The sequence below is a fragment of the Xenopus tropicalis genome, chromosome 1 (assembly GCF_000004195.4).
Source record: "Xenopus tropicalis strain Nigerian chromosome 1, UCB_Xtro_10.0, whole genome shotgun sequence".
NCBI classification, from domain to species: Eukaryota; Metazoa; Chordata; class Amphibia; order Anura; family Pipidae; genus Xenopus; species Xenopus tropicalis.
The window spans coordinates 202,035,880-202,059,963 of NC_030677.2; the positions used below are offsets into that span (position 1 = coordinate 202,035,880).

Genomic DNA, 24,084 nt, shown 5'->3' on the forward strand with positions numbered 1-24,084 from the left:
TCCACTTTAGTACTGGTAGTTCCACTGTTAGTGTGAAAAGTGACCATTATGTTGGCCACCCCCATTGAAGCAAATCTTTGGTCCAGGCCAGTGTGTCTTCCATAATGACTGAGCTGCCCTTCTAAGGGCGCTGTACCACCATGTTCAATCTATTTCCTAATATCTCCTGGGCAAGTGCAAAGTTATGCCCTTTGGTAGAAATAATATAAATGCAAGTTATACACTAAATGGTAGTTTGTTGGGGGGGATCCTTAATGGAGAAGGGGTTTTTGTAGACAACAAGTTGTCTAAAGGTGGCCATACACGAGGCGATTTCGCTCGTTGTGCGATGAACGATTATATCGACAAACGATCGTATGGCGATCGAGTTCCCATACGATATGCCATCCACGGGCAACGATAATTCGGGAAAGATTTTGTCGCATCATTATCGTAAAATACCTACGATCGTACATCTACGTACGATCGATGTCGTTGCTGGCAATCGTGACATGCGCAGAGAACAATCGTTGAAAGACAAATGTCTGACACTCACACCAACTGGCAGATTTTATCGTTAAACGACCAAAATTTTTAAACCTGGCCGATCGATTTTGGGGACGATAATGTCGGCTCGTTTAGTGGGCCGACGATCGTTCGTACACCACCAACTATACGATAACTTAACGATGGCATCGGATCGTTCGGGAATCGGTCGTTTGTAAGTAAAAAATCGGTCCGTGTATGGCCACCTTTATTCCAGACAGTGTCATTCTGTGGCTACTAAAGCAAATAAAGTGCTGTCTTGTATAAAAAAGGGCATTGACTCAAGGGATGAAAACATAATTTTGCCTCTTTATAGGTCCCTGGTAAGGCCTCACCTTGAGTATAGGGGGCAGTTTTGGGCTCCAGTCCTTAAGAAGGATATTAATGAGCTGGAGAGAGTGCAGAGACTGCAACTAAACTGGTAAAGGGGATGGAAAGGTTAAACTATGAGGTTAGACTGTCAGGGTTGGGGTTGTTTTCTCTGGAAAAGAGGCGCTTGGGAGGGGACATGATTACTCTGTACAAGTACATTAGAGGGGATTATAGGCAGATGGGGGGGGGGTCCCATAAAAATGATCAACGCACCAGAGGCCCCCCCTTTAGATTAGAGGAATGGAGCTTCCATTTGAAGCAGCGTACGGGGATTCCTATATATAGTTTATGTACAGTTTATGTATGTGAGTGTATAGATTGGTAAGTATAGGTTGTATGTGCTGGGTTTACTTGGAAGGGTTGAACTTGATGGATATTTTTTTAACTCTATATAACTATTTATGTAACTATGTAAGAGCATGTACAATATATCAATTTTCAGATTGTTACTATAAAGCCCCAGTACCTGCCCAAGGTGCCAATGATCAAACAAGGTGGCATGATGCCCTACAAAAAAGTGTCCTGGGCTGGTGAGATTTTTATAGAAGATGGATACTGGACTTGTCCACAATGTTAGCTTTAGGCTTTTAGTTTAGTTTTTCCCGACCCACACAACACTGCAGTACTTTATTTTTTCTTGTCAAAAGGGTAGTTCACCTTTAAATAAACTAGACATTCCTATTCTGAGACAATTTGCAATATACCCCAGCAACCAGGAAGTGCTTTGAATTAGAGATTACAGTATGAATAGGAGAGGGCCTGCATAGGAAGATAATAAATAAGTAATAAAAATAAAATTCTAATAGTACCAATACTAAAGCTATTAGCAGATCTCTAGAGCAACTCATCAACTGGATCGGAGCACACGGAGCGTGTGATTAGGTTTTTCCAGCTAGCTGCAGGTAGAACAATGAAAGCAAACTTCTGATTGGGTACCATGGGTTACTGCCCAGGTGTAAATTTGCCCAGTGTTTAGAAATGAGAAGGGCAATGGCATACATGGAGTTTTCTCCATCACTGTTGTAAACGCAACTCCACTCCTTTCCAACCCATGGTCACTAGCAATGACAGGAATGTTATCCTACTGTCAGTCCACACACAGAATGGAATTTGGCCAAACAACCCAGCTTGGGTTGCCACTGGGCTGGTGTTTTATCATTCTTGCTGGTAAAAAAGATAGAAAGAAATCACAGCGCTCGGTCTAACCCACGCTGTAGCGTTGACCAGCTGCTAGAAACACACTATTGTGCCAGCGCTCGGTCTAACCCACAATCTGGAGTTGACCAGCTGCTATAAATGATAAAAAGCCATTAATTATACACAAAGAGAAAGAAAGTTTGCCAGCGCTTAGTTTACCTTTACAAATAATTTTTACTAACACCTCATTTTTTGTAAAAATTATATTTAAAGGTAAACTAAGCGCTGAACTTTCTTTCACTTTGATAAAAAAGATGTTTGATGCCAATGCAGAGCTGCCACCCCTCCCTGTTTTCAGAAGCTACCCACTTTTAACTTTTTCCCCTGGTCTCCCGTCGCCCAATAGCATCCTCCCGATTTTTCTGCAATCCCCCAAACTTCAACATCAAATTCCTTGTGAGCTTTGTTGATTTTCTTGGCTTCAGCAGGGCATTTCCACATGCGCGTGACCAGTACCGCCGCTCCCTATACGCAGAGTATGCAGTCTGCGTAGGGCACCAACAGACCAAGTCATCGTCGGCGGCTGAGGCTCCCTCTCTCTTATGCGGCAGCGTCAGGCCCTTTTATAAGGTTGCGCCCGTGCGTATGATGTCCATTTGGCCAGCAGCGGCCCTGCGCGTGACGTTACTTCTGGAAGCGAATGCTGGAGTGTGAGATCACTCCCGGGTACCAGCGCAAATTTTTGCCCCGTATTGTGGCTTCCCCAGTGGTTCAATTCAAGAAAGTGGTCAGCCCTGCCAATGTTATTAATACATACCTCCCAACTGTCCCGATTATCGCAGGACAGTCCCTCTTTTGACAGCTCAGCCGCAGTCCCGGATTCTTACTGAAAAGTCCCTCATTTCCCTTTGATCTCCTGCACTGAAGCTAAAAAAGATACAAATTTAATTAAAAAGTAGCATTTGGCAGAGAGCCCAGAAATCTTAACGAGCGTCACCTACACTTAGATACATTGTTTCTCACATTTAATTAAATAAGTAGCTTTTGGCAGAGCCCAGGAAGATAAAGGCTGATGCCACACGTGGCGTTTTTACGCTGCGTATTTTCTAATTCTCTCGGCGGCTGAAAAACGCACAATATCATCATCCATAGAAATAACTTGAAAAGACTGGAAGCAAACCACACAATGCGGAAATACGCTAGAAAACGCCTTAGCGCGGATTTTTCAAGTGTTTGCCGAAATACGCCAGTATTTGCACAGCAAGCTATTCCTATGTATACACAAAGGCAGCTGCCAGACCTAGCGGAAATATGCGGCGTTTTTTACTATTTCGCACTATTAGCACCATGGAAACGGGATTTGCTACGTCACCAGTACTAGGCTGAAAAACGCCATAGTCAGGGGCTGTGTGGCTTGTGCAGTGATTCCTTCTCTGTATATCTGTGTTAAATGTCTAGAGACATTCTCCTCACACCACAGCTCCTTGCCAGTAACCCCTGCCCATAAGGAACTGGCTGCATACTAATAATATCCTGTGAGTTATTAAAAGCCTATGAAAGTGTTTCTACTAGTAAATATCCACGAACCTACAGCCGCTGCCAGTATTTCTGCAATATGGGAAACTCAGAACTACGTTTCAACATTACGCTTCCTTTATACGTCCCACCAACAAAATGGCTGCGAAAGCACCTCACGGCGACAGTTCGGAATAAGCGACGCTGCCCCTTACCGCATTGCCGTGACGTTTCCTGTCAGGAAAGAATGGTGACGTTGTGGGCGTGGTGCAGCCGCGCCTGCGTACTAGGGTAGAGGAAGAAGGAATCTGATGCAACCGGCAGTCAGTGTGTGAAAGCGAGCGAGAGACATGGAAGAAATCAATGATAGCGCCGCCAGGCTCAAACTCGGTAAGGACTGAACCATTGTGCCCATATATAGGGGGGTCATGCGGTTAGGAAGCCTCATCCCTGAGCAAGGAAGCCTTGGTTCTACTGCTACTGCAAGGGGTGGGGATTCCTGTATAGTGTCAGCACCATGTGCACTGGGCTGTACATTGCTATTACATTGTGACAGCAGGACTCTGCCTACTTATGGCAATGGAGAGTTCCTTCTGTATCCTTAGCTCCCATGCTTTATGGCTGTATCCAGGGGATTGTATATAACTGGGCCACTGATAAAGTTTTATTAGCCCAGTGCCCCTGCTAAATCTCTGCAAGGTTTTCACTTTTCTGTCATATATACCAGGCTTATAGCTGGGTGTCAGCCCCTTAAACCTGCCCTGTATTGTATTGGACAGTGATCATGGATTTGACAGGCACCCTGAAATAAAACACATTGCTGTCAATAGTAGAAGCTACACAAGCAGCTGGTACATCGGCTATTACCAATCGCAATATGCACTGGCATTTCCCAGCATCTCACATTCAAGATGAAGGGAAAGTAAGCCTTACTTACTACTGTAGCAGTTTTGGGGGGGAATCAAGTGTTACCCTAATTTGGTGTTACTGGTCCTTTAAGAGCTGTGGCATTGCATTGCAGAGGGCTACTAAGTTGCAGTAGTCAGGGCAGTCAGTTAATATGTGGGATTCTCTTTCATCATAGAGACAGGGGAGGCAAATGTGGCCAAAGAGCCCTGCTCTTTGATTTGGATATGTCAGATTGTCTGTGCCATTAGAAATCTATATGCTGTGCTGCATTGCAGGAGAAATCTTTGTACAGAGACAGACTGGTCTGTAGGGGGGGGGCACAAATACCCACAAATAAGCTGCACACAGTCCCTGGGGCATCACTTGGGGGCATCACTGCATTAATCTTTTTATAGTTTTATAGTTCACGTAGTCAAATCTGTCTTTTTTGATGGAAAGTTTTACCATATGTTGGGCAGGTAAAAGGTGTAACTGAGCAGATGTGACTGGGGCCATTAAAGAGGTAGCATTGAAATTCACTTTTTTGTTATGTAGACATCTGTGCCTTTAGTCCTAATATTTTATTTTGCATTTTTTTTTTAAATGTTTACATTTTTTGGTTCTCCCAGACTCCCCACTATCTGGTTGCTAGGGTGTCATTGCTGTAGCAGCCAGACAGCAGTTTGGAAGTCAGAAGATCCAATAGGAGGAGAGCAATTAATAGAATAGAATAGAAAACCAATAAAAATGAAGCCAAGCAAATTGGTTGCCATGCATCACTACTGGCTGCAGGTTTAACTTTAATATTGATTGTTTTACACAGGATTTAGAATCTATTGAGCGGATGAGCCCCAGCGTAGGTGCATTGCTCTATCTCTGACCATCAGGGACTCCCCATGACACAGGCTGATTACACCCTACACAACTGCAGAGGCCCTTATGCTACACGCCACTGAGTGTCCCAGTCATTTAGCCAATTGGCATCTTATTTATTGATGGGGTTTTAGCAAGCCTCTTTATTTCATTTTTGGCATTTGGCTTTATGGCAGCTCCTGCAATCTGTTCTTTAGCAAAAGCTACATGTCAGTGGTGTAACTATAGAGCAGTGGTTCCCAACCTTCCTAATGCCGCGACCCTTTAATACAGTTCCTCATGTTGTGGTGACCCCCAACCATAAAATTATTCCCAAGACCATCGGAAATACAGTGGTGTGAAAAACTATTTGCCCCCTTCCTGATTTCTTATTCTTTTGCATGTTTGTCACACTTAAATGTTTCTGCTCATCAAAAACCGTTAACTATTAGTCAAAGATAACATAATTGAACACAAAATGCAGTTTTTAAATGAAGGTTTACGTTATTAAGGGAGAAAAAAAACTCCAAATCTACATGGCCCTGTGTGAAAAAGTGATTGCCCCCCTTGTTAAAAAATAACTTAACTGTGGTTTATCAATTTCAATTTTCAATTTCAATATCAATTTCTGTAGTCACCCCCAGGCCTGATTACTGCCACACCTATTTCAATCAAGAAATCACTTAAATAGGAGCTACCTGACACAGAGAGGACCAAAAGCACCTCAAAAGCTAGACATCATGCCAAGATCCAAAGAAATTCAGGAACAAATGAGAACAAAAGTAATTGAGATCTATCAGTCTGGTAAAGGTTATAAAGCCATTTCTAAAGCTTTGGGACTCCAGCGAACCACAGTGAGAGCCATTATCCACAAATGGCAAAAACATGGAACAGTGGTGAACCTTCCCAGGAGTGGCCGGCCGACCAAAATTACCCCAAAAGCGCAGAGACAACTCATCCGAGAGGCCCCAAAAGACCCCAGGACAACATCTAAAGAACTGCAGGCCTCACTTGCCTCAATTAAGGTCAGAGTTCACGACTCCACCATAAGAAAGAGACTGGGCAAAAACGGCCTGCATGGCAGATTTCCAAGGCGCAAACCACTTTTAAGCAAAAAGAACATTAAGGCTCGTCTCAATTTTGCTAAAAAACATCTCAATGATTGCCAAGACTTTTGGGAAAATATCTTGTGGACCGACGAGACAAAAGTTGAACTTTTTGGAAGGTGCATGTCCCGTTACATCTGGCGTAAAAGTAACACAGCATTTCAGAAAAAGAACATTATACCAACAGTAAAATATGGTGGCGGTAGTGTGATGGTCTGGGGTTGTTTTGCTGCTTCAGGACCTGGAAGGCTTGCTGTGATAGATGGAACCATGAATTCTACTGTCTACCAAAAAATCCTGAAGGAGAATGTCCGGCCATCTGTTCGTCAACTCAAGCTGAAGCGATCTTGGGTGCTGCAGCAGGACAATGACCCAAAACACACCAGCAAATCCACCTCTGAATGGCTGAAGAAAAACAAAATGAAGACTTTGGAGTGGCCTAGTCAAAGTCCTGACCTGAATCCTATTGAGATGTTGTGGCATGACCTTAAAAAGGCGGTTCATGCTAGAAAACCCTCAAATAAAGCTGAATTACAACAATTCTGCAAAGATGAGTGAGCCAAAATTCCTCCAGAGCGCTGTAAAAGACTCGTTGCAAGTTATCGCAAACGCTTGATTGCAGTTATTGCTGCTAAGGGTGGCCCAACCAGTTATTAGGTTCAGGGGGCAATTACTTTTTCACACAGGGCCATGTAGGTTTGGATTTTTTTTCTCCCTAAATAATAAAAACCCTCATTTAAAAACTGCATTTTGTGTTTACTTGTGTTATCTTTGACTAATAGTTAAATGTGTTTGATGATCAGAAACATTTTGTGTGACAAACATGCAAAAGAATAAGAAATCAGGAAGGGGGCAAATAGTTTTTCACACCACTGTATGTGTTTTCTGATGGTCTTAGGCGACCCCTGTGAAAGGGTTGTTCGACCCCCAAAGGGGATCCCGACCCACAGGTTGAGAACCCCCTGCTCTATTCAGTCCCTCTCCTATTCATATATCAGTCTCTCATAAAGCCACTCCCTGGTTGGACTCCCTGGTAATTTAGACCCTAGCAACCAGTATAACTCCAAACTGAAGAGTTGCTGAACTCATTGAAAACTACTATAATAATAAAATACTATACTATAATTAATAAAAAATGAAGACCAGATTTTTGGTTTTGAGTGATTTATCAATATTCCTGGCAAGTAGAAATTGATTTGAACAGAATTTTTTTTGTAATTTTTTTTTTTATATATGTTTTGATTGGAAAGTATAATTGTGCCTATTGGGGCAATAATAAATGAAGAATTCCAGCCCTCGGTACCACAGAAGTTGGACAGCACTGGGTTAGATTAACTCAGATCGATAACAACATTGTTTTGGGGAAATGGATCAATATACAGATGTTGCCGCTTCATGTTTTCCAGATTGTCCAGTCAGAACCCATTATTTTCCCAAATGCATTTTCTATATACAGGTATAGGACCCATTATCCAGAATGCTCGGGATCAAGGGTATTCCAGATAAGGGGTCTTTCCGTTATTATGATCTCCATACCTTAAGTCTACTAAAAAATGAATTAAACCCAATAGGATTGTTCTGCCACCAATAAGGATTAATTATATCTTAGTTGGGATCAATTAAAAGGTAACTGTTTTATTATTACAGAGAAAAAGGAATCATTTAAACATGAAATAATCCCAATAGGACTGTTCTGCCCCCAATAAGGGGTAATTATATCTTAGTTGGGATCAAGTACAGGTACTGTTTTATTATTACAGAGAAAAGGGAATCATTTAACCATTAAATAAACCCAATAGGGCTGTTCTGCCCCCAATAAGGGGTAATTATATCTTAGTTGGGATCAAGTACAGGTATTGTTTTATTATTACAGAGAAAAGGGAATCATTTAACCATGAAATAAACCCAATAGGACTGTTCTACCCCCAATAAGGGGTAATTATATCTTAGTTGGGATCAAGTACAGGTACTGTTTTATTATTACAGAGAAAAGGAAATCAGTTTTAAAATTCTGAATTATTTGATTAAAATGGGGTCTGTGGGAGATAGGCTTTCCGTATTTGGGAGCTTTCTGGATAACGGGTTTCCGGATAAGGGATTCCATACTTGTAGCAGCTTTTTTTTGTTGAAAGTAAGGTTGGCCATACACAGGTCAATTGGGGTGATATCTGGCCTGTTAGATTACAGGTTAAACACAAAGATATGGTTCAGTTAAGCTATCTACATGAGAAGCTTTGCACTGGCTTCTTAGGGCAGCTTAGCATGGCAAGGGTTGGGTGTCTCTAACAGGGCAGCCAGTGGTCTGTTGCGTTACCTCTAGTCCCCTAAAGAACCAGTGGCATAAATAGATATTACTGGGTCAGTTTTGGGGAGCGTTTACATTAGGAATAAGGCCTTTTTTTCTCAAGTATATATTGAAACTGCTTATCAGTCTGTGCCCTTTGGCCCATTATAACTCTGGGCCTCCTCTGTAGTTACTCCCTTGCAGGGAACTTTGCATGACAGCAGCTGAAGCGTTTCGAAGCCTATATCGCCTGCTTGTACCATTGCTTAGCATTGTATCACATGTATCATTTACACTGTCTGTGTTCTGATTGCAGAGGAAATGTACGTTTCTGACCGCGAGGGAAATGATTCCACTGGTGATGGAACCAAAGAAAAACCATTTAAGACTATTCTTAAGGTATGTGCTTGGAACAGTTTCCCGTGCCAATGTCTGTCCTGTTACTGTACATAAAGTGAGAGGAAGGATTGCAGCATTGTGTTTGGCCTTCACCACTACTGCTCATCATCTTCTTTCCTATTGGTTTATGCCTAATGTCAGTCACACCAGTCTATCGCAGGAATGCTGGTATACTTGCTCTGGCACTCGCCAATAATATATTTTGCATCTGGGTACAACTATACATATTTCAGTCTATGAAATTGTTCACACTGGGGACTGAGTTGTTCAGTTACAGCACATAGCAGCCTCTAGAGCATTTTTTTAATAGTACAGGTATGGGATCCCTTATCCAGAAACTCGTTATCCAGAAAGCTCCGAATTATGGAAAGCCCGTCTCCCATAGACTCCATTTTAATCAAATAATTCAGAATTTTTTTTCTCTGTAATAAAACAGTCCCTGTACTTGATCCCAACTAAGATATAATTACCCCTTATTGGGGGCAGAACAGCCCTATTGGGTTTATTTAATGGTTAAATGATTCCCTTTTCTCTGTAATAATAAAACAGTACCTGTACTTGATCCCAACTAAGATATAATTACCCCTTATTGGGGGCAGAACAGTCCTATTGGGTTTATTTAATGGTTAAATGATTCCCTTTTCTCTGTAATAATAAAACAGTACCTGTAATTGATCCCAACTAAGATATAAATAATCCTTATTGGATGCAAAACAATCCTGTTGGTTTTAATTAATGTTTTATTGATTTTTTTAGTAGACTTGGAGATCCAAATTACGGAAAGACCCCTTATCCGGAATACCCTTGGTCCCGAGCATTCTGGATAACTGGTCCTATACCTGTAATAGAACAGGCATGTCTATTGGCAGTGCAGCAGTGTATAGGCACAAACATTCATCTTTGCTTTTCTTTTTTCTTTAAGGCCATGTTAGCGGCTGGGAAAGAGCCATTCCCCACCTTCTATGTGGATTCTCAGAAAGAGAATGAGGTTGGTAAAAGTTGATTTAATATGTTTATGTTAATTGATTCATTGACTTGTCCTGTTTTAAGGAGAAGGAAAGTCATGTTGGCATTTTACTGCCAATAGATTCGCCACGTTAGTGCCACCTAGAACGCTATATTTATTCTGCAGAAACCCTTACCATACCTGAGTAAAGAGCCCTAGAAGCTTTCTCTGATTGCATCTGCCAGATCACACATTCCTAAAGGGGGCAGAGTGAGTTTTATGAGTTCTTATGGGAGGGAGGAGCAGGAGAGGGGAGAGAACTGCGCAGACTCTGGCCCCAGGAATGAAGGATATTTCTGAGATTGGAAGTCAGATACCCTAAGAACATGTTTACAAGAAATCCTGTGTTTCTTTTGATAGAGGACTCTTGTGCTTATGGCTGTATTTACATAGACCTTTCTGATAAAGCTTACTTAGTTTTTACCTTTCCTTCTCATTTAAAGGGGATCTAAACCCCAAAGTGAACTGATGTAAAGTTACTTAGAGTAATACTCTGAGCACTTTTGCAATACACATTCATTTTAAATTTTTAGTGGTTTTTGACTGCTAATACAAGGCTTTTAACATGGCTTCTCTCTGTGAAAATACAGTGTCAGAGATCCTGTCTATGCACCTCCTCCATAATCAGGTGACCCTAGGGTTGCCGAGCTGTGGAGCCGAATGCCTGAGATTGGCAGTCTAAAGGTGGGCATACACGATAATACACCTTGGGTGGGCAATAATGTGCTAATATGATCGTTTGGAAGGGGATAGGAAAAGTTGGAGTGAGGTCCGCATCATAGAGCTGATGGGTTCCCCAATCCGACGAAAAATCAAGCCTGTCCGATCGACATCTGCCCAATTTTTGGCCACAAATCCTTTGGGTAGGCCTATTGGAGGGCCCCATACATGGGCAGATAAGCTGCTGAGTCGGCCCTAAGGACCCGAATTGGCAGCTGAAATCTGCCCGTGCACCTTTAAACTGCTAATAAAAAATAGAAAATAAATTGCAAGTGCTCAGAGAAGCACAATAAGTGAGTTTGCATCAATTCACTATTTGGGGGTTAGATCCTCTTTAAATTTCATATTGGATTTTTAGGTCACCAGAGAGTATAACTTTTAGATCTTTTTTTATACAAAAACTGATTTAAATGTTACTTAAACAGTGCTTTAAGGGGTTCTGTCCATTAATGCAGTTGGCAGGGTCACACTGGGCTGGAAACCCATGAAGTGCAGCGCTTTTAAGTTGAATGAATTCACAGATGGGTTAAGGAAAATGGCTGCCTTGCCAGTAGCCTCCAAGTTACCCACATTTGCCCCTACTGATGCAGTAGTTCTCCCTACAGGGAGTCATTAGATGTGATAATATTAAAACCTACATAGGGGTAACATTGTACAGGTTCTACAGTGTCACAGCACTGGGTTACAATTTTATTGTCATTGCTATTTTTTATTATTTTGCTAAGGTAATTTAGACCCTAGCAACCAAATAGCTGCTGAAATTCCAAACTGGAGAGCTGCTAAATATAAAGCCAAACAACTCAAAAACCACAAATAATAGAAAATGAAAAACCATTACAAATTCTCACATTGCAAATTCTCACATTCTCTACATTATGCTAAAAGTTAATATAAAGGTGAACAAACCCCTTTAAAAAGTTCCATTAGTTTTAAAGCTATTTGTATATGTAATTGTTACTCAAAGCAGAGCCTTTCCGACCCCTGAAACACTGAAGCAGAAGCCAGCTGATTAACAGACCTGGAGGAGAACTAGCTTCTGCTACTTTGTTTCAGGAGTCAGAATTGGAGAACAAAAAGTGATAAATACTGCCTCCATTTGTAATTGTATTATAAAACCATGTCTATATAGGAAAGCTGTTTGGAATTACATTTTCTTTTCATGTATGTCTAGGTGTTCTTTCTGTTGCATTATTACAGGGCAGCCATTGATACAACAGTCCTTAGTCTAGGGCCTAAATATGATAGAAAGAATATCCTTCTTTCTCTCTGCTTTTCTTTATAAACACTGGAAATCTCAGACAGGGTTTTATGGAACTTTGTATAAGTGCTGTTTGTGTCTATTGCAGAGATGGGATGTTATTTCCAAGTCTCAGATGAAGAACAACCGCAAGCTCTGGGTGCGAGAGCAAATGAAAAACGAGGCCAAAGAAAAGAAAGAGGTTTGTTATTCCCTTTGCTCGTCTGGCTACTGCAATCCGTGTGCGAGGCCCGACCCGTACTGACTGTTCCTTCATTGTTCAAACAGGCAGAAGATAACTTAAGGCGCGAAAAAAACTTGGAGGAAGCAAAGAAAATCGTTATCACTAACGACCCGAGTCTTCCTGCCCCAGTGACAGTAAGTTGTGTTTTTTTTCCTATGATTATGTGATCTTTTTTGCATATACAAATTAGGAATCTGATTCAGTTAAGTATTCAGCCGAAGGATTTGGCTGCAGATTAGGATAATCAAAGGTTAAAGAGAACCGCGTGCGCAATGCACAGTGAATAATTTTCAGCTTCGGGTTTAGGTGACAAAAAGTGACATAATTTTACGGATTTGGTTCAGCCAGAGGTATGGATTCAGATGAATTCTAATGAAAAAGGCAGAATCTTTGCCAAATCCCGAACCGAATCCTGGATTTGGTGCATCGTTAGATTAAGGTCAACTTACCATAGCGGAGATTATAGGGGTCATTTATAGATTGCACAGGGTTAGAGCCACACCCCTTGGTGCTTGCTTAAAGGGGTGGTTCACCTTTAAGTCAACTCTTTGTGTGTTATTGAATGTCCTATTCCTAGCAACTTTGCAATTGGTCTTCATTTTTTTTTTATAGCTTTTGTATTTGCTTTCCTCTTCTGCCTCTTTCCATCTTTCAAATGCGGTCACAGACACTGTATTCATATTCTAGTCTCTCTTCAAACCTCTGCGTGGTTGCTAAGGTAAGCAAGACCCTAGCAACCAGGTAGCTGCTGAAATCCAAAATGTACAGTTGTTTAACAAAATGCTAAGTAACTGAAAAACCACAAAAAAAAAAAATAAATTAAACCAATTGCAGCTGCTTTAGCAAGCACTTTCACCCCAGAGAATGCTGCACTCAGCAAGGAGCTCTGGTTTAAAAAACCCAGTGCTTGGTGCAGAGGGCAACGTCAGGGGGCTCAGGCCAGACCTGTTCTTACTGCTTGCCATAGGGCCGCTGGTAAGGGCCCAGCTGTGGCCTGTACTCTCTGATGCTCCTAAACTAAAAGGGGCAGTGGGGGAAAGCCTACACACCACCCTCATTTCACCCCTCACCAAATACAGACATATATATAATAAATATAAAATCTGTTAATTGCAATGTTCTGTGTTCCATTACACTGGCTTCTAAGCAGCCCTAGTGCCCTAAAGCCCTAGCTTTGCTGTTGTGCAATTTTCCTATGTGACTGAGGAGTAATAAAATAAGATGCCAAAATACACTTAAACATACTGAGACATCTTGAAACTTTCTCTACACTTCACACTTTTTTTTTCTGCCTGCAGCTAAAGATTCGACAATTAGAGGCTTATCGGGGACAGCGAGTGAAGGTGTTCGGCTGGGTTCATAGGTTGCGCAGACAAGGTAAGTGGCCAGCCTTTAAAAAGGGGATGTCCTCCTTTGGAAAAGTGTCCAAATATGAACAGCCCCTGTACTTGATCCCAACTAAGATATAATTACAGACGTTAGGTAGGATATCTGAATTACGGAAAGACCCCTTATCCGTAAAACCCTAGGTCCCAAGCATTCTGGATAATGTCCAATACCTGTGCTGTTTTATTATTATTATAGAGAAAAGGGAATCATTCAAACATGAAATAAACCCAATAGGGCTGTTCTGCCCCAATAAGGGGTAATTATGTCTTAGTTGGGATCAAGTACAGGTACTGTTTTATTATTACAGAGAAAAGGGAATCATTTAACCATTAAATAAACCCAATAGGGCTGCTCTGCCCCAATAAGGGGTAATTATATCTTAGTTGGGATCAAGTACAGGAACTGTTTTATTATTACAGAGAAAAGGGAATCATTTAACCATGAAATAAACCCAATAGGGCTGTTCTGCCCCCAATAAGGGGTAATTATATCTTAGTTGGGATCAAGTACAGGTACTGTTTTATTATTACAGAGAAAAGGGGAATCATTTAACCATTAAATAAACCCAATAGGGCTGTTCTGCCCCCAATAAGGGGTAATTATATCTTAGTTGGGATCAAGTACAGGTACTGTTTTATTAGTACAGAGAAAAAGGAAATCAGTTTTAAAAATGTGAATTATTTGCTTATAATTGAGTCTATGGGAGATGGCCTCATAATTCCAAACTTTCTGGATACTGGGTATTCCAATAACGGATCCCATAACTGTACTATGTTGTATTTTGTGCCCGCTCTTCCTTTTATGTTTTCTGTACTCTGACACAGGCAGTGAGAAGGTGAACATTCCCTTTAATGGGTTGATCCACAGACACTGAAAGACAGGCAGACAGACAGGGTCCATTCACTCACATACAGTATGAAGGAACAGTAATATGTACAGACAGGATGCAGGACAGTCACTATTACTCCATCTGTTGTACTTGTTATTGTTTGTTTTCAACCCTCTCAGCACAAAGCAAAGCTCCACATTAATTCAGCCCCCAGACTTGGCCAAATGATTGTATTCATATGTTTGTGCCTGTGTTTTTGATGAGTTTCTGCTTTGTTTCAGGAAAAACCTTAATGTTCATCGTACTAAGAGATGGCACTGGGTATCTTCAGTGTGTCCTAAGCGACCAATTGGTAATTTAAATCAAATCTCAATTTTGCTACTTTATTTGTATTGTTGTAAGTTTTGTTTTAGAAGTTTAAAGTTTCTTTATTACATGTATATCAGGAATATACATCCAAATGCAAAAGAGTGTTCCCAACTGGACAAGTTAAATAATATTTAAATCGATTAGTATAAATGGCCCAGATGCACTAAACTCAAAAAACAGGAAAACTTCAAACAAAAAAATCTCAAAAAACAGGGCTGGCACTATAGACTGGACCAAAAAATATGTATATAGTTAAAACATTTTCGTTTTTTTTCCTGCCAGAAAGGGGCGCTTAATTGTAGGCCAATGATTAAGTGCCCCTTTCTGGCACAAAATGCACCAGGCTGTTTGTGTTTCAGATGTTTTTTCTTTCAATAAAATGAAAATGTTTTAACTGCACCGCTATATAGATATTTTTTGGTCCAGTCTTTAGTGCCAGCCCTGCTCTCATTTTTTGAGATTGTCAGGAATATACAGGTTGTATTTGATGGAACTGTGAGACATTGCAGGTAAATTGCAAGGCACAGATGAAAGGGAAAGGGATAATAATATGTGTCTAAAAGGAGGTCTAGAGCTCAACTAAACAAGTAGGCTAGAAATGTTGCTAATTATGTTTTAGGGTTCTGTACCAGCCCAAGGCCCCACAACACTTTAGCAGTGAGATCTGTGCCCCCAAAGATGCCCCAGTAGCCCCCCATCTTCTTTTCTGCTGATTCCCAGTATGGGCTGCTGTCACCTGAGCTATACTGTGTATATAGAATATAAATGTCATGATGTAAGGCTGATTAGTAATACATTCAGATTATTCATTTATGGCAACTGTGAAACCTATGCAATTTATATGGGAATTTAATAATCATCCCTGTATATGACAGACAGACTTCTAACAAAAATCCAAGATGGGGAGCTCCTGTGGCAGCTGTAAAAACCTGGATCCTTACTACTTTAGAGATGCTGAACATTTAGGCTTGTGCAGTAAAATCAGTATATAAAATCTGGCATTTCTAGCCATATTCATTTTTAGGGTTTAGTTATCCTTTAAGAACACACTACTTACAAGGGTCCCTTAGTGTGCTATACCTAGTGAATTGCGCACAAGCAATGTTTTTTTTTTTTTTATTATAAAGCACATATGTACCCCCTAATCTGCTCGGAGTGACCATTAATGCCTAACAGACCTTAAATAGATATGGATAGAAATTAACTGGGATGATTTAAAATGGGCAGGCAGTAACCTTATGCGTACTGCAGTGGATGGTGGCTTAGAATGGGCACCTTGTGTGCTGTGCAGTTATATTTTTATTATTATTATATTATTAGTCTGAGGGGAGAACACACAGCATCCTTATCTCTTCGTTTGTTTAACAGTGCCAGTGTTACAATGGACTGGTCCTATCCACAGAGAGCACCGTAGCTGTATATGGCACGCTGAACTTGGTACCAGATGGAAAACAGGTGCGTTTAGCTTTTCTTAACCTGTCTGCATCTCCTTCTATTCTCTCAACCAGCCAGACTCTCACACAGCACATTTCTCCCACTGTCCCTCTTGGTTTCTGTTTTCTATTCCCCTTTTTAATTTTGTGTTACTCTTGCTGTCTCTTTGCCACCTTTCTGGCCAAAGGCCCCAGGAGGCCATGAACTGGCTTGTGATTACTGGGAGATTGTTGGCTTAGCTCCTGCTGGTGGTGCTGATAACCTCCTCAATGAAGAGTCCGACGTGGACGTCCAGCTGAACAATCGCCACATGATGATCAGAGGAGAAAACATGTCTAAGATCTTCAAGGTTCGCTCCACGGTCATCCATTGCTTCAGGAACCATTTCTTTGACCGTGGCTATTATGAGGTCAGTTCACATTTCGCCCTCTGTTATATAAAGAAATCACTCTACAATAACAGATCATAAAGGGCACCTATCCTACAAAAATTATGAGGGGGGATTCTGGACAAAATACTATTGTTTCCCATAACCTGGGTGTGGTCTCTATAACCCCATTCCTCTGCTGGGCAAAACAATCTTTGTATATTAGGGGCCCTTTAATGGCGTTGTATTCTAAGACAATTTACAGTTAGGGGTATATTTATCAGGCTGTGTAAAAAGTGGAGTGAAGTATTATCGGTGATGTTGCCCAGGGCAACCAATCAGCAATTAATTCAACAGTTAGAAAATCAAAGCAAAGCATCTGATTGGCTGCTATAAACAACATCACCGGTGATGTTTTACTCCACTTTTTACACAGCATGATAAATATACCAATATGTCTTCATTTTATCTTGCTTCCTGGGCACAGTGTTGGACTGGGGTGTCCAGTGTTGACTGGGACTGCTGCCTGGGGGCCCCCACCCCAGTTGTGTGCTCCTTCTACGACACCTCACACTGCATACCATACTTCCAGCTTGCAGCTGTAATCGGGGTGGGGTGAGCACCGGCGCCCACAGTTCCTGGTGGGGGAGTAGGCCTGGGCCCATTCCAACCATTCCTGGGCAGTAGTATATGAGCCCTATAATGTGAACTCTAGGCATTCACAGAAAACACATTATGTCTCTTTCTAACAGAATACTTTTTTTTTTTCTCAGATAACGCCACCAACGTTGGTCCAGACTCAGGTGGAGGGGGGTTCCACACTGTTTAAGCTGGATTACTTCGGGGAGGAGGCCTATTTAACACAGTCCTCTCAGCTTTATCTTGAGACCTGCATACCAGCAATGGGGGACACGTTTTGTATTGCGCAGTCCTATCGAGCTGAACAGTCCAGGACGCGCCGACATTTGGCAGAGTAAGAAAAGCTGCACCCACATCCCCATTTTAAACCACAAACTGAGTAATCAATGCATTGGTAAACTAAACAAGTAGTGTGCACCTTACAGTTATGTACTGTATCTGTCCTTATAAATAACATGGAGTCTGTCAATATGCATATTGCATGACCCTCCAACAATGCTTGGATTGAACCAGTGCATGGGGCTGCTTTATGATTTTCACTTACAGTAACCCTACGCTATTAAAGGTATAGCCCACACTTCCATACATACAGTCCAGCTTCTGTTTAGCCTGTGCTACATCCAACCAACACAAAATACAGATAAATAGCGTGCCCAGGTTCCATGTATTTTGCTTTCTCAGGAAGGAGCATTAAGAAGCCCAATAAAAATGGAGGCAGTAGATTATGTTCTCAAAGGCTGCTGTGTGTACATCAGACCTAAGTAACAGGCATTTTATTATGCAATATTTTGGCCTTTAGTTTATATGGGATAATAACCATGTTTAAATGTTTGTGTTTTACCTGTGTTCCAGGTACACCCACATAGAAGCAGAATGCCCCTTTATGACATTTGAAGACTTGCTTAACCGACTGGAGGATTTGGTGTGTGACGTCGTAGACAGAGTGTTAAAGTCCCCTGTGGCCAGCCTGCTGTATGACCTGCACCCGGTATGTGTGCAGTCTTGGGAGTGTTGTAGCTGCGATTAATGGAAAAAGATTTTATCGTCCATGTGACATCCCTAAAGGGGTCATAACCCCTCGGCAGGGGAGACGTTTCTCAGGTGCAACTGGGAGAGGGAGCCAGTAAGCTGAGACTGGTATGGGAAAGGCCAGCCACGTGGACCGAGCAGCTGTGGTTTGCCACGCAGACTGTGCAGGGGGGGGGGGAGCACCTAGAAAATATGGCTTAATTGTCATGAAAACAGTATAAATTAAGTTTCTGCACTAATGGAAAGCTCCAGGAGAGTGAGAGGCATTCGTTTGTAACCTCTCCATATATGGGTTTCCATCAATAACTAAATAAACACGTTTGTAACAGCAACTTTCATTTGTTTCAGGAATTTAAGCCTCCCAAACGGCCTTTCAGAAGAATGAACTACACCGAGGCCATCACTTGGCTCAAAGAACACGATGTTAAAAAGGACGATGGCACTTACTATGAGTTTGGAGAGGTGGGTCCTGATTGACTGCATTCTCATTGTTTGTAATGTTAGGCCCGTGGAACACATAACCAGTCAAGGAACCCCTGATATGCCCCCTGTGCCTCCTTTTATTTGTTTAAATGGGTAATGCCTGTCTCCAAATGCTCAAATGCCCATTTTTGGTGGTCTCTATTTGAATGATGGTGGGGGGGGATTGGGGGTGATATGGTGCATTCTCTGCTGGCTGGATTTCACTGGTGGAGAAATGGTTTATGTGACTTAGGAAGTATGGTCGCCCAAATTTCAACCCAAAACCCCTGACCTGAGGGTTTCAGGTCGACCTGCACATTACTAATAGGGACCTATTCAGGTTGACAAGAACTTGCAATTTCCAGTATTTACCAATGGGTGGTAACAAAACATAGCCAGTTAGTCATAAATTGCTTATAAGTAGGTGGGTGCATAGAATAGTGGGGGTCATTTATAAACACTGGGCAAATTAGCACCTGGGCAGTTACCCATGGCAACCAATCTGATGTTTCATTTTATTGTTCTACTTGCAGCTAGCTCAAAAAAGCTAATCACTCTTTGGTTGCCATGGGTAACTGCACAGGTGCAGATTTGCCCAGTAGTTTATAAATGAGCCCCAGTGTGTTTTTATTACACATATATATTGGGAGTCTCTTCTTGCCAGAAATCAGTCTGTACTGGCCAGAATGTTACCCAGACTGCAGATGGCATTTCTTATCAATACCTACTCTATCCTTCATGCCCTTAAAGCTTGCTGCTTGTGATATTCAATTCGTTGTCACTGAGCAGATTTGCCTTGTCTCTCTCTGAGTCCCACAGTGCAATCTTTCCCCTGCTATAACCATCATTTTCCCTCTCTCCAGGATATCCCCGAGGCCCCAGAGAGACTGATGACAGACAGCATCAACGAGCCAATCTTGCTGTGCCGCTTTCCTGCTGAGATCAAGTCCTTTTATATGCAGCGCTGTGCCGAGGATAAGCGCCTGACCGAATCTGTGAGTAAATGGCTTTACATATGAATCATATAGCTCCTGTCATAGTGTATTATACCAATGGGCATTTGCACTCAACTGTAATAATATTTTTTACCGGGAACACATCCAAGCTTTACTTATTCCCTTGGAAATAATCCCTCCTCATGAGCTTTGATATTACTTGTAATGTGCCTCATCCTCGCATGGAGCGCTCATGGAAGGTGGCCCTATGTTGCTGCAAGGGCCATTTAAAGGTTAAATTGCAAGGGGGGGGGGGTTCTTCTTTACGTTTACCCTATTCCTAGCATATTTGCAATTGATTTTCATTTATTTTTTTTATAGTTTTTTAATTATTTGCCTTTCTCTTCTGCTTCTTTCCAGCATTCAGTTGGGGGTCACTGACCCCGGCAGCCAAAAACCTATTTCTCTCTGAGGTTACAATTTTATTGTCATTGTTGCTTTTTATTAATTATTTTTCTATGCAGGCCCTTTACTATTCATATTCCCTTCTCTCGTTTAAACCACTGCCTGGTTACTATGGTAAAAAAGACCCTAGAAACGCTGCTAAAATAACAAATGGAGAGCTGCTGAACAAAAAGCTATATAACTGGAAAACCATACAAAATAAATACCAGTTGCTAATTGTCTCAGAACATAAATGTCTACAACATATAAAAAGTTAATTTAAAGGAGACCTACCCCTTTAAATGGTTCATCTTTTAACTTTTAGTTTGTTATAGTGTCCTGTTCCTAGAATATTTGCAATTGGTCTTCATTACTTATTTTCTTATAGTCTACAAATGATTTTGCCTTGTTTTCTTTCCAGCTTTTAAGTGGGGGTCACTGACCCCTGGCAGCCAAAAACGACTGCTTTGTAAAGTCAGAATTTAATTGTTGTTGTTAAGCAATATAAATTATCTTCCTATTTATTCCCTCACCTATCTGTATCACAGTTTCTCATATAAACCACTGCCTGGTTGCTTAGGTGAATAAGACCCTAGCATCCAAATAGCTGCTGAAATGCCAAACTGGAGAGATGCTGAACCAAAAGCGAAATAACTGGAAAAAAAAACACAAAAAAAAAAAAAAAATGAAACCTCACTGCAGAGTGTCTCAGAATATTAATATCTATATCATACTTAAGGTTAATTTGATGGTGAAGTACCCCTTATAAAATGAAAATGAATATAAAGCCTAGAAAAAAAATCTTAAGGATAAATGCTGTTTCCATAGGTTATTATTGGCTATTAATAATATCACCATTGTCACATGATGTGTTGCTCTATTTTAAATTATCAAGGCACTCTGTGACTGGTATAAAAGCATATTTTATATGGCCTTGGGTGACTTCTAATATCCTTATATGTTACAATAAGGGGTACTTAAATACCTTTATAATAAAATAATCTAATTATGCTGACAGGTGGATGTGCTGATGCCCAATGTGGGTGAGATTGTCGGCGGCTCCATGCGTATCTGGGATAGCGAGGAGCTGTTGGAGGGCTACAAGAGAGAAGGAATTGACGCAACGCCATATTACTGGTACACTGACCAGGTACTGAAACTTATTTCATGGTCTGACAGATGAAGGTTCTAAATTTGTAGAGTTAAGGTAGCCATACACGGGCAGATTTCAGCTGCTAGTTTGCGTCCTTCAGACCAGTTCGCCAGCTTATCTACCTGTGTATTGGCACCCACGATGGGCCTACATGAGATGATATCTGGCCTAAAATTGCCCAGATCTTGATTGGGCAGGTTTGATTTTCCTCTCTGATTGGGGGTTCTGACTCGTTGATGTGGTACTTGGCCCGACGGGCCATATACCCGTTATTTTAATTTCCTAGTTTGGCCCTAGGACTAAGCGATTGAATTATCCCGATTTTGCTCACTGTAGGTGGGCGTATCAGGAGCAGAATCAGACCTTGTACGGCCACCTATAATGCACCATGAACTTTAGTTATCCCTAGCTGAAACTAGTGATATTTCACAGATTTTTTCATTTTTATTCTTGGAATCTGGGGATGAACATGTATTATAATAGCAGAATGAATGGGGGGGATTATGTATGCAAGAGATCAAAGAGAAGAGCACATGACTAAACATGCTCCAATAAAAAACTGCTGCAGTAAAAACAACAAGCTGCGACCTCATTCCTTATAAACAGAGATCCTGCTCATATGTAGGCTGTGTGTTGTACAAATGACCTTCATTAACTATCCAAGCTGCCGCTACAAACATCACTTGCAAATCCCTGACTTACTGTATGTTAACCATTCCCCCTTTCTCCTCCCTCAGCGCAAATACGGCACGTGTCCGCACGGAGGGTATGGCCTGGGCTTGGAGAGGTTCCTCACCTGGATTCTTAACAGACACCACATCAGAGACGTGTGCTTGTACCCCCGATTCGTCCAGCGCTGCAAGCCTTAACCACTTAACTGAGCTCCTCCGTCACTCACACTGGCTGCAAACATCCGCCGGGGGCCAGTGCCCTGTCTTCTTATAACGTAACGATTACATTGTGGAACATAATGACCTATCCATTTAGGGGAAAATGGCTGCTTTTATCTCACCATCAGTAATTTCACTGTGAATTCCTTGAATTAAGTTCAATCTGCCTTTAGCTGGTAGTTTAGGAGCCTCCAAAGCATCCTGCAACCTGCTATATATAAATCCTTTTCCTGAGCCTTGTGTCCATCAGTGCTTAAGGTGTAAATAGGATCCAGGTCATGTATCAAATGAACTTGGCACTTGGAACCAAGACCGCTCTTTATATGTTAATCAGATATTCATATTATAGGACACATAGACATATATATGTATAATTTACCCTGTTCTGGTGCTCCTCTTGGGAGAAAACCACACCAGCTCAGGGTAGCACCAGCCTGGGGTAAAAAGAAAGCGATTACACTCAGCGGGAGGTGCCTAACATTTGTCACCCCCCAGTAATTTTTACCTTTTACTTCTCCCTTAAGAGATGTGCCCATGTACAAACATGTCTGTGTCCATTAATTTGAATATAGAACCCAGGTCAGTCTGACTAGTCTGCACTTTGCTGTGCAGTGCTGAGACTCCTACCAGACCCTGGGCAGAATGAAATATGGATCTAAGCAGTTCTTCTGAGGGATTATAGGTGCAAACGACTCAATAGATTAAAATAAAATGGTGGTGTATATAGGCCTTAATCACATCCAGACTATAACTGAATTTTGTCCCCAGGATAATTCAATGTAACATTGCCCTCTCCATGCCATTATATTGTCATCCACACATGCTGCATATGTACATTCAGTAATAAGATTTTGGTTCATGATCTTGTTTCATTAAATGTTCTAATGGTACCAAAGCAACTGCCGCTATGACCTATAAAGGGGAAGTCCACGTTTTCATTAACTTTTGGTATGTGAAAAATAAGTGTGTTCTATGCAACTTTTCAATTGGTCTTCATTTTTTAAATTTATATGGCGATTGTATAGTTAGCCTCCTATTCTGGCTCTTTCAAGTGTTCAGCTGAAAAGTGTCACCAGGGTCACTGATGCCAGCAGCCAAACAGTCTGTCATTAGGAGCTCTAACCACACCCTGGTTGCTAGGGTAATTATACCTTAGCAAACAGATAACTGTTTAAATTCCAACCTTAAGAGCTGCAGAATAAAATTTTAAATAATTATTAAAACAGAAAACGTAGATAATTTGTAGACCGGTTGCAATATAGAATCCTTCCATCTGCACCCAACTAAAAGTACATTTTAAGGCAAATAACCCCTTTCAGTGACCCCTGAAGGCTTTGGAGGGCTTTGCCCCTTTCTGGGGATGGGACAGTAGGAATAAAGCAGAATCCAGGTGTATATGGGCTTGTATGAGCTCCAATTCATTATTTCTAAAGCTCTATGGGTATCTCAGACAATGTCAGTTGCCCCCCCAAGGGCATCCTGAAAGTTGTAGTTCAGCAACATCTGGGAACCCAAGGTTAAGAAACTGGACTGTAGAGAATCTATTGCCTTTTTACTGGCCCTCAACCTTTCCATCATGGCAACCAGCCCCATAGCATAGATTCTGCTTTGTATTTATTTTATTATCATGAAGCAAGGTGGCCCTGTATCGTGCTGCTAGGGACCTTTCCTATGTCTTACATATGCCTATACTCTCACATTCTCACACTGAGGAACCATCCAGCTGGGACCCAATTCAACCTGACGCTGTAAAACCTGGGAAAATAAGAATATCTGTCAGCAATCCAGGATGTTGCATGATGGGAATCTTCAGGTGGGACCTGTAGTCATACAATAAAGAGAATCTGTTTAACTGGAAA

At 41.4% G+C, this 24,084-nt stretch overlaps 1 protein-coding gene across 1 annotated transcript; it reads left to right on the forward strand.

The window, feature by feature from the left end:
• The first annotated feature begins 3,826 nt into the window (after positions 1-3,826).
• Positions 3,827-24,084, forward strand: nars1 (asparaginyl-tRNA synthetase 1). The gene is made up of 15 exons (XM_002934442.5): positions 3,827-3,939; positions 8,996-9,078; positions 10,001-10,066; positions 12,151-12,243; positions 12,330-12,419; positions 13,584-13,662; positions 14,785-14,855; positions 16,241-16,327; positions 16,494-16,715; positions 17,447-17,646; positions 18,165-18,300; positions 18,690-18,803; positions 19,667-19,798; positions 21,201-21,332; positions 22,073-24,084. The coding sequence occupies exons 1-15, from the start codon at positions 3,900-3,902 to the stop codon at positions 22,202-22,204; spliced, it is 1,677 nt and encodes a 558-aa protein (XP_002934488.2). The 5' UTR covers positions 3,827-3,899; the 3' UTR covers positions 22,205-24,084.

Excerpts from the sequence above, each read along its gene's own strand:
- nars1 (XM_002934442.5), top strand. The coding sequence starts at position 3,900 with ATGGAAGAAATCAATGATAGCGCCGCCAGGCTCAAACTCG. Across the intron at positions 12,420-13,583 it reads GTCTTCCTGCCCCAGTGACA|CTAAAGATTCGACAATTAGA; the intron begins GTAAGTTGTGTT and ends TTCTGCCTGCAG. Across the intron at positions 14,856-16,240 it reads GTGTCCTAAGCGACCAATTG|TGCCAGTGTTACAATGGACT; the intron begins GTAATTTAAATC and ends TTTGTTTAACAG.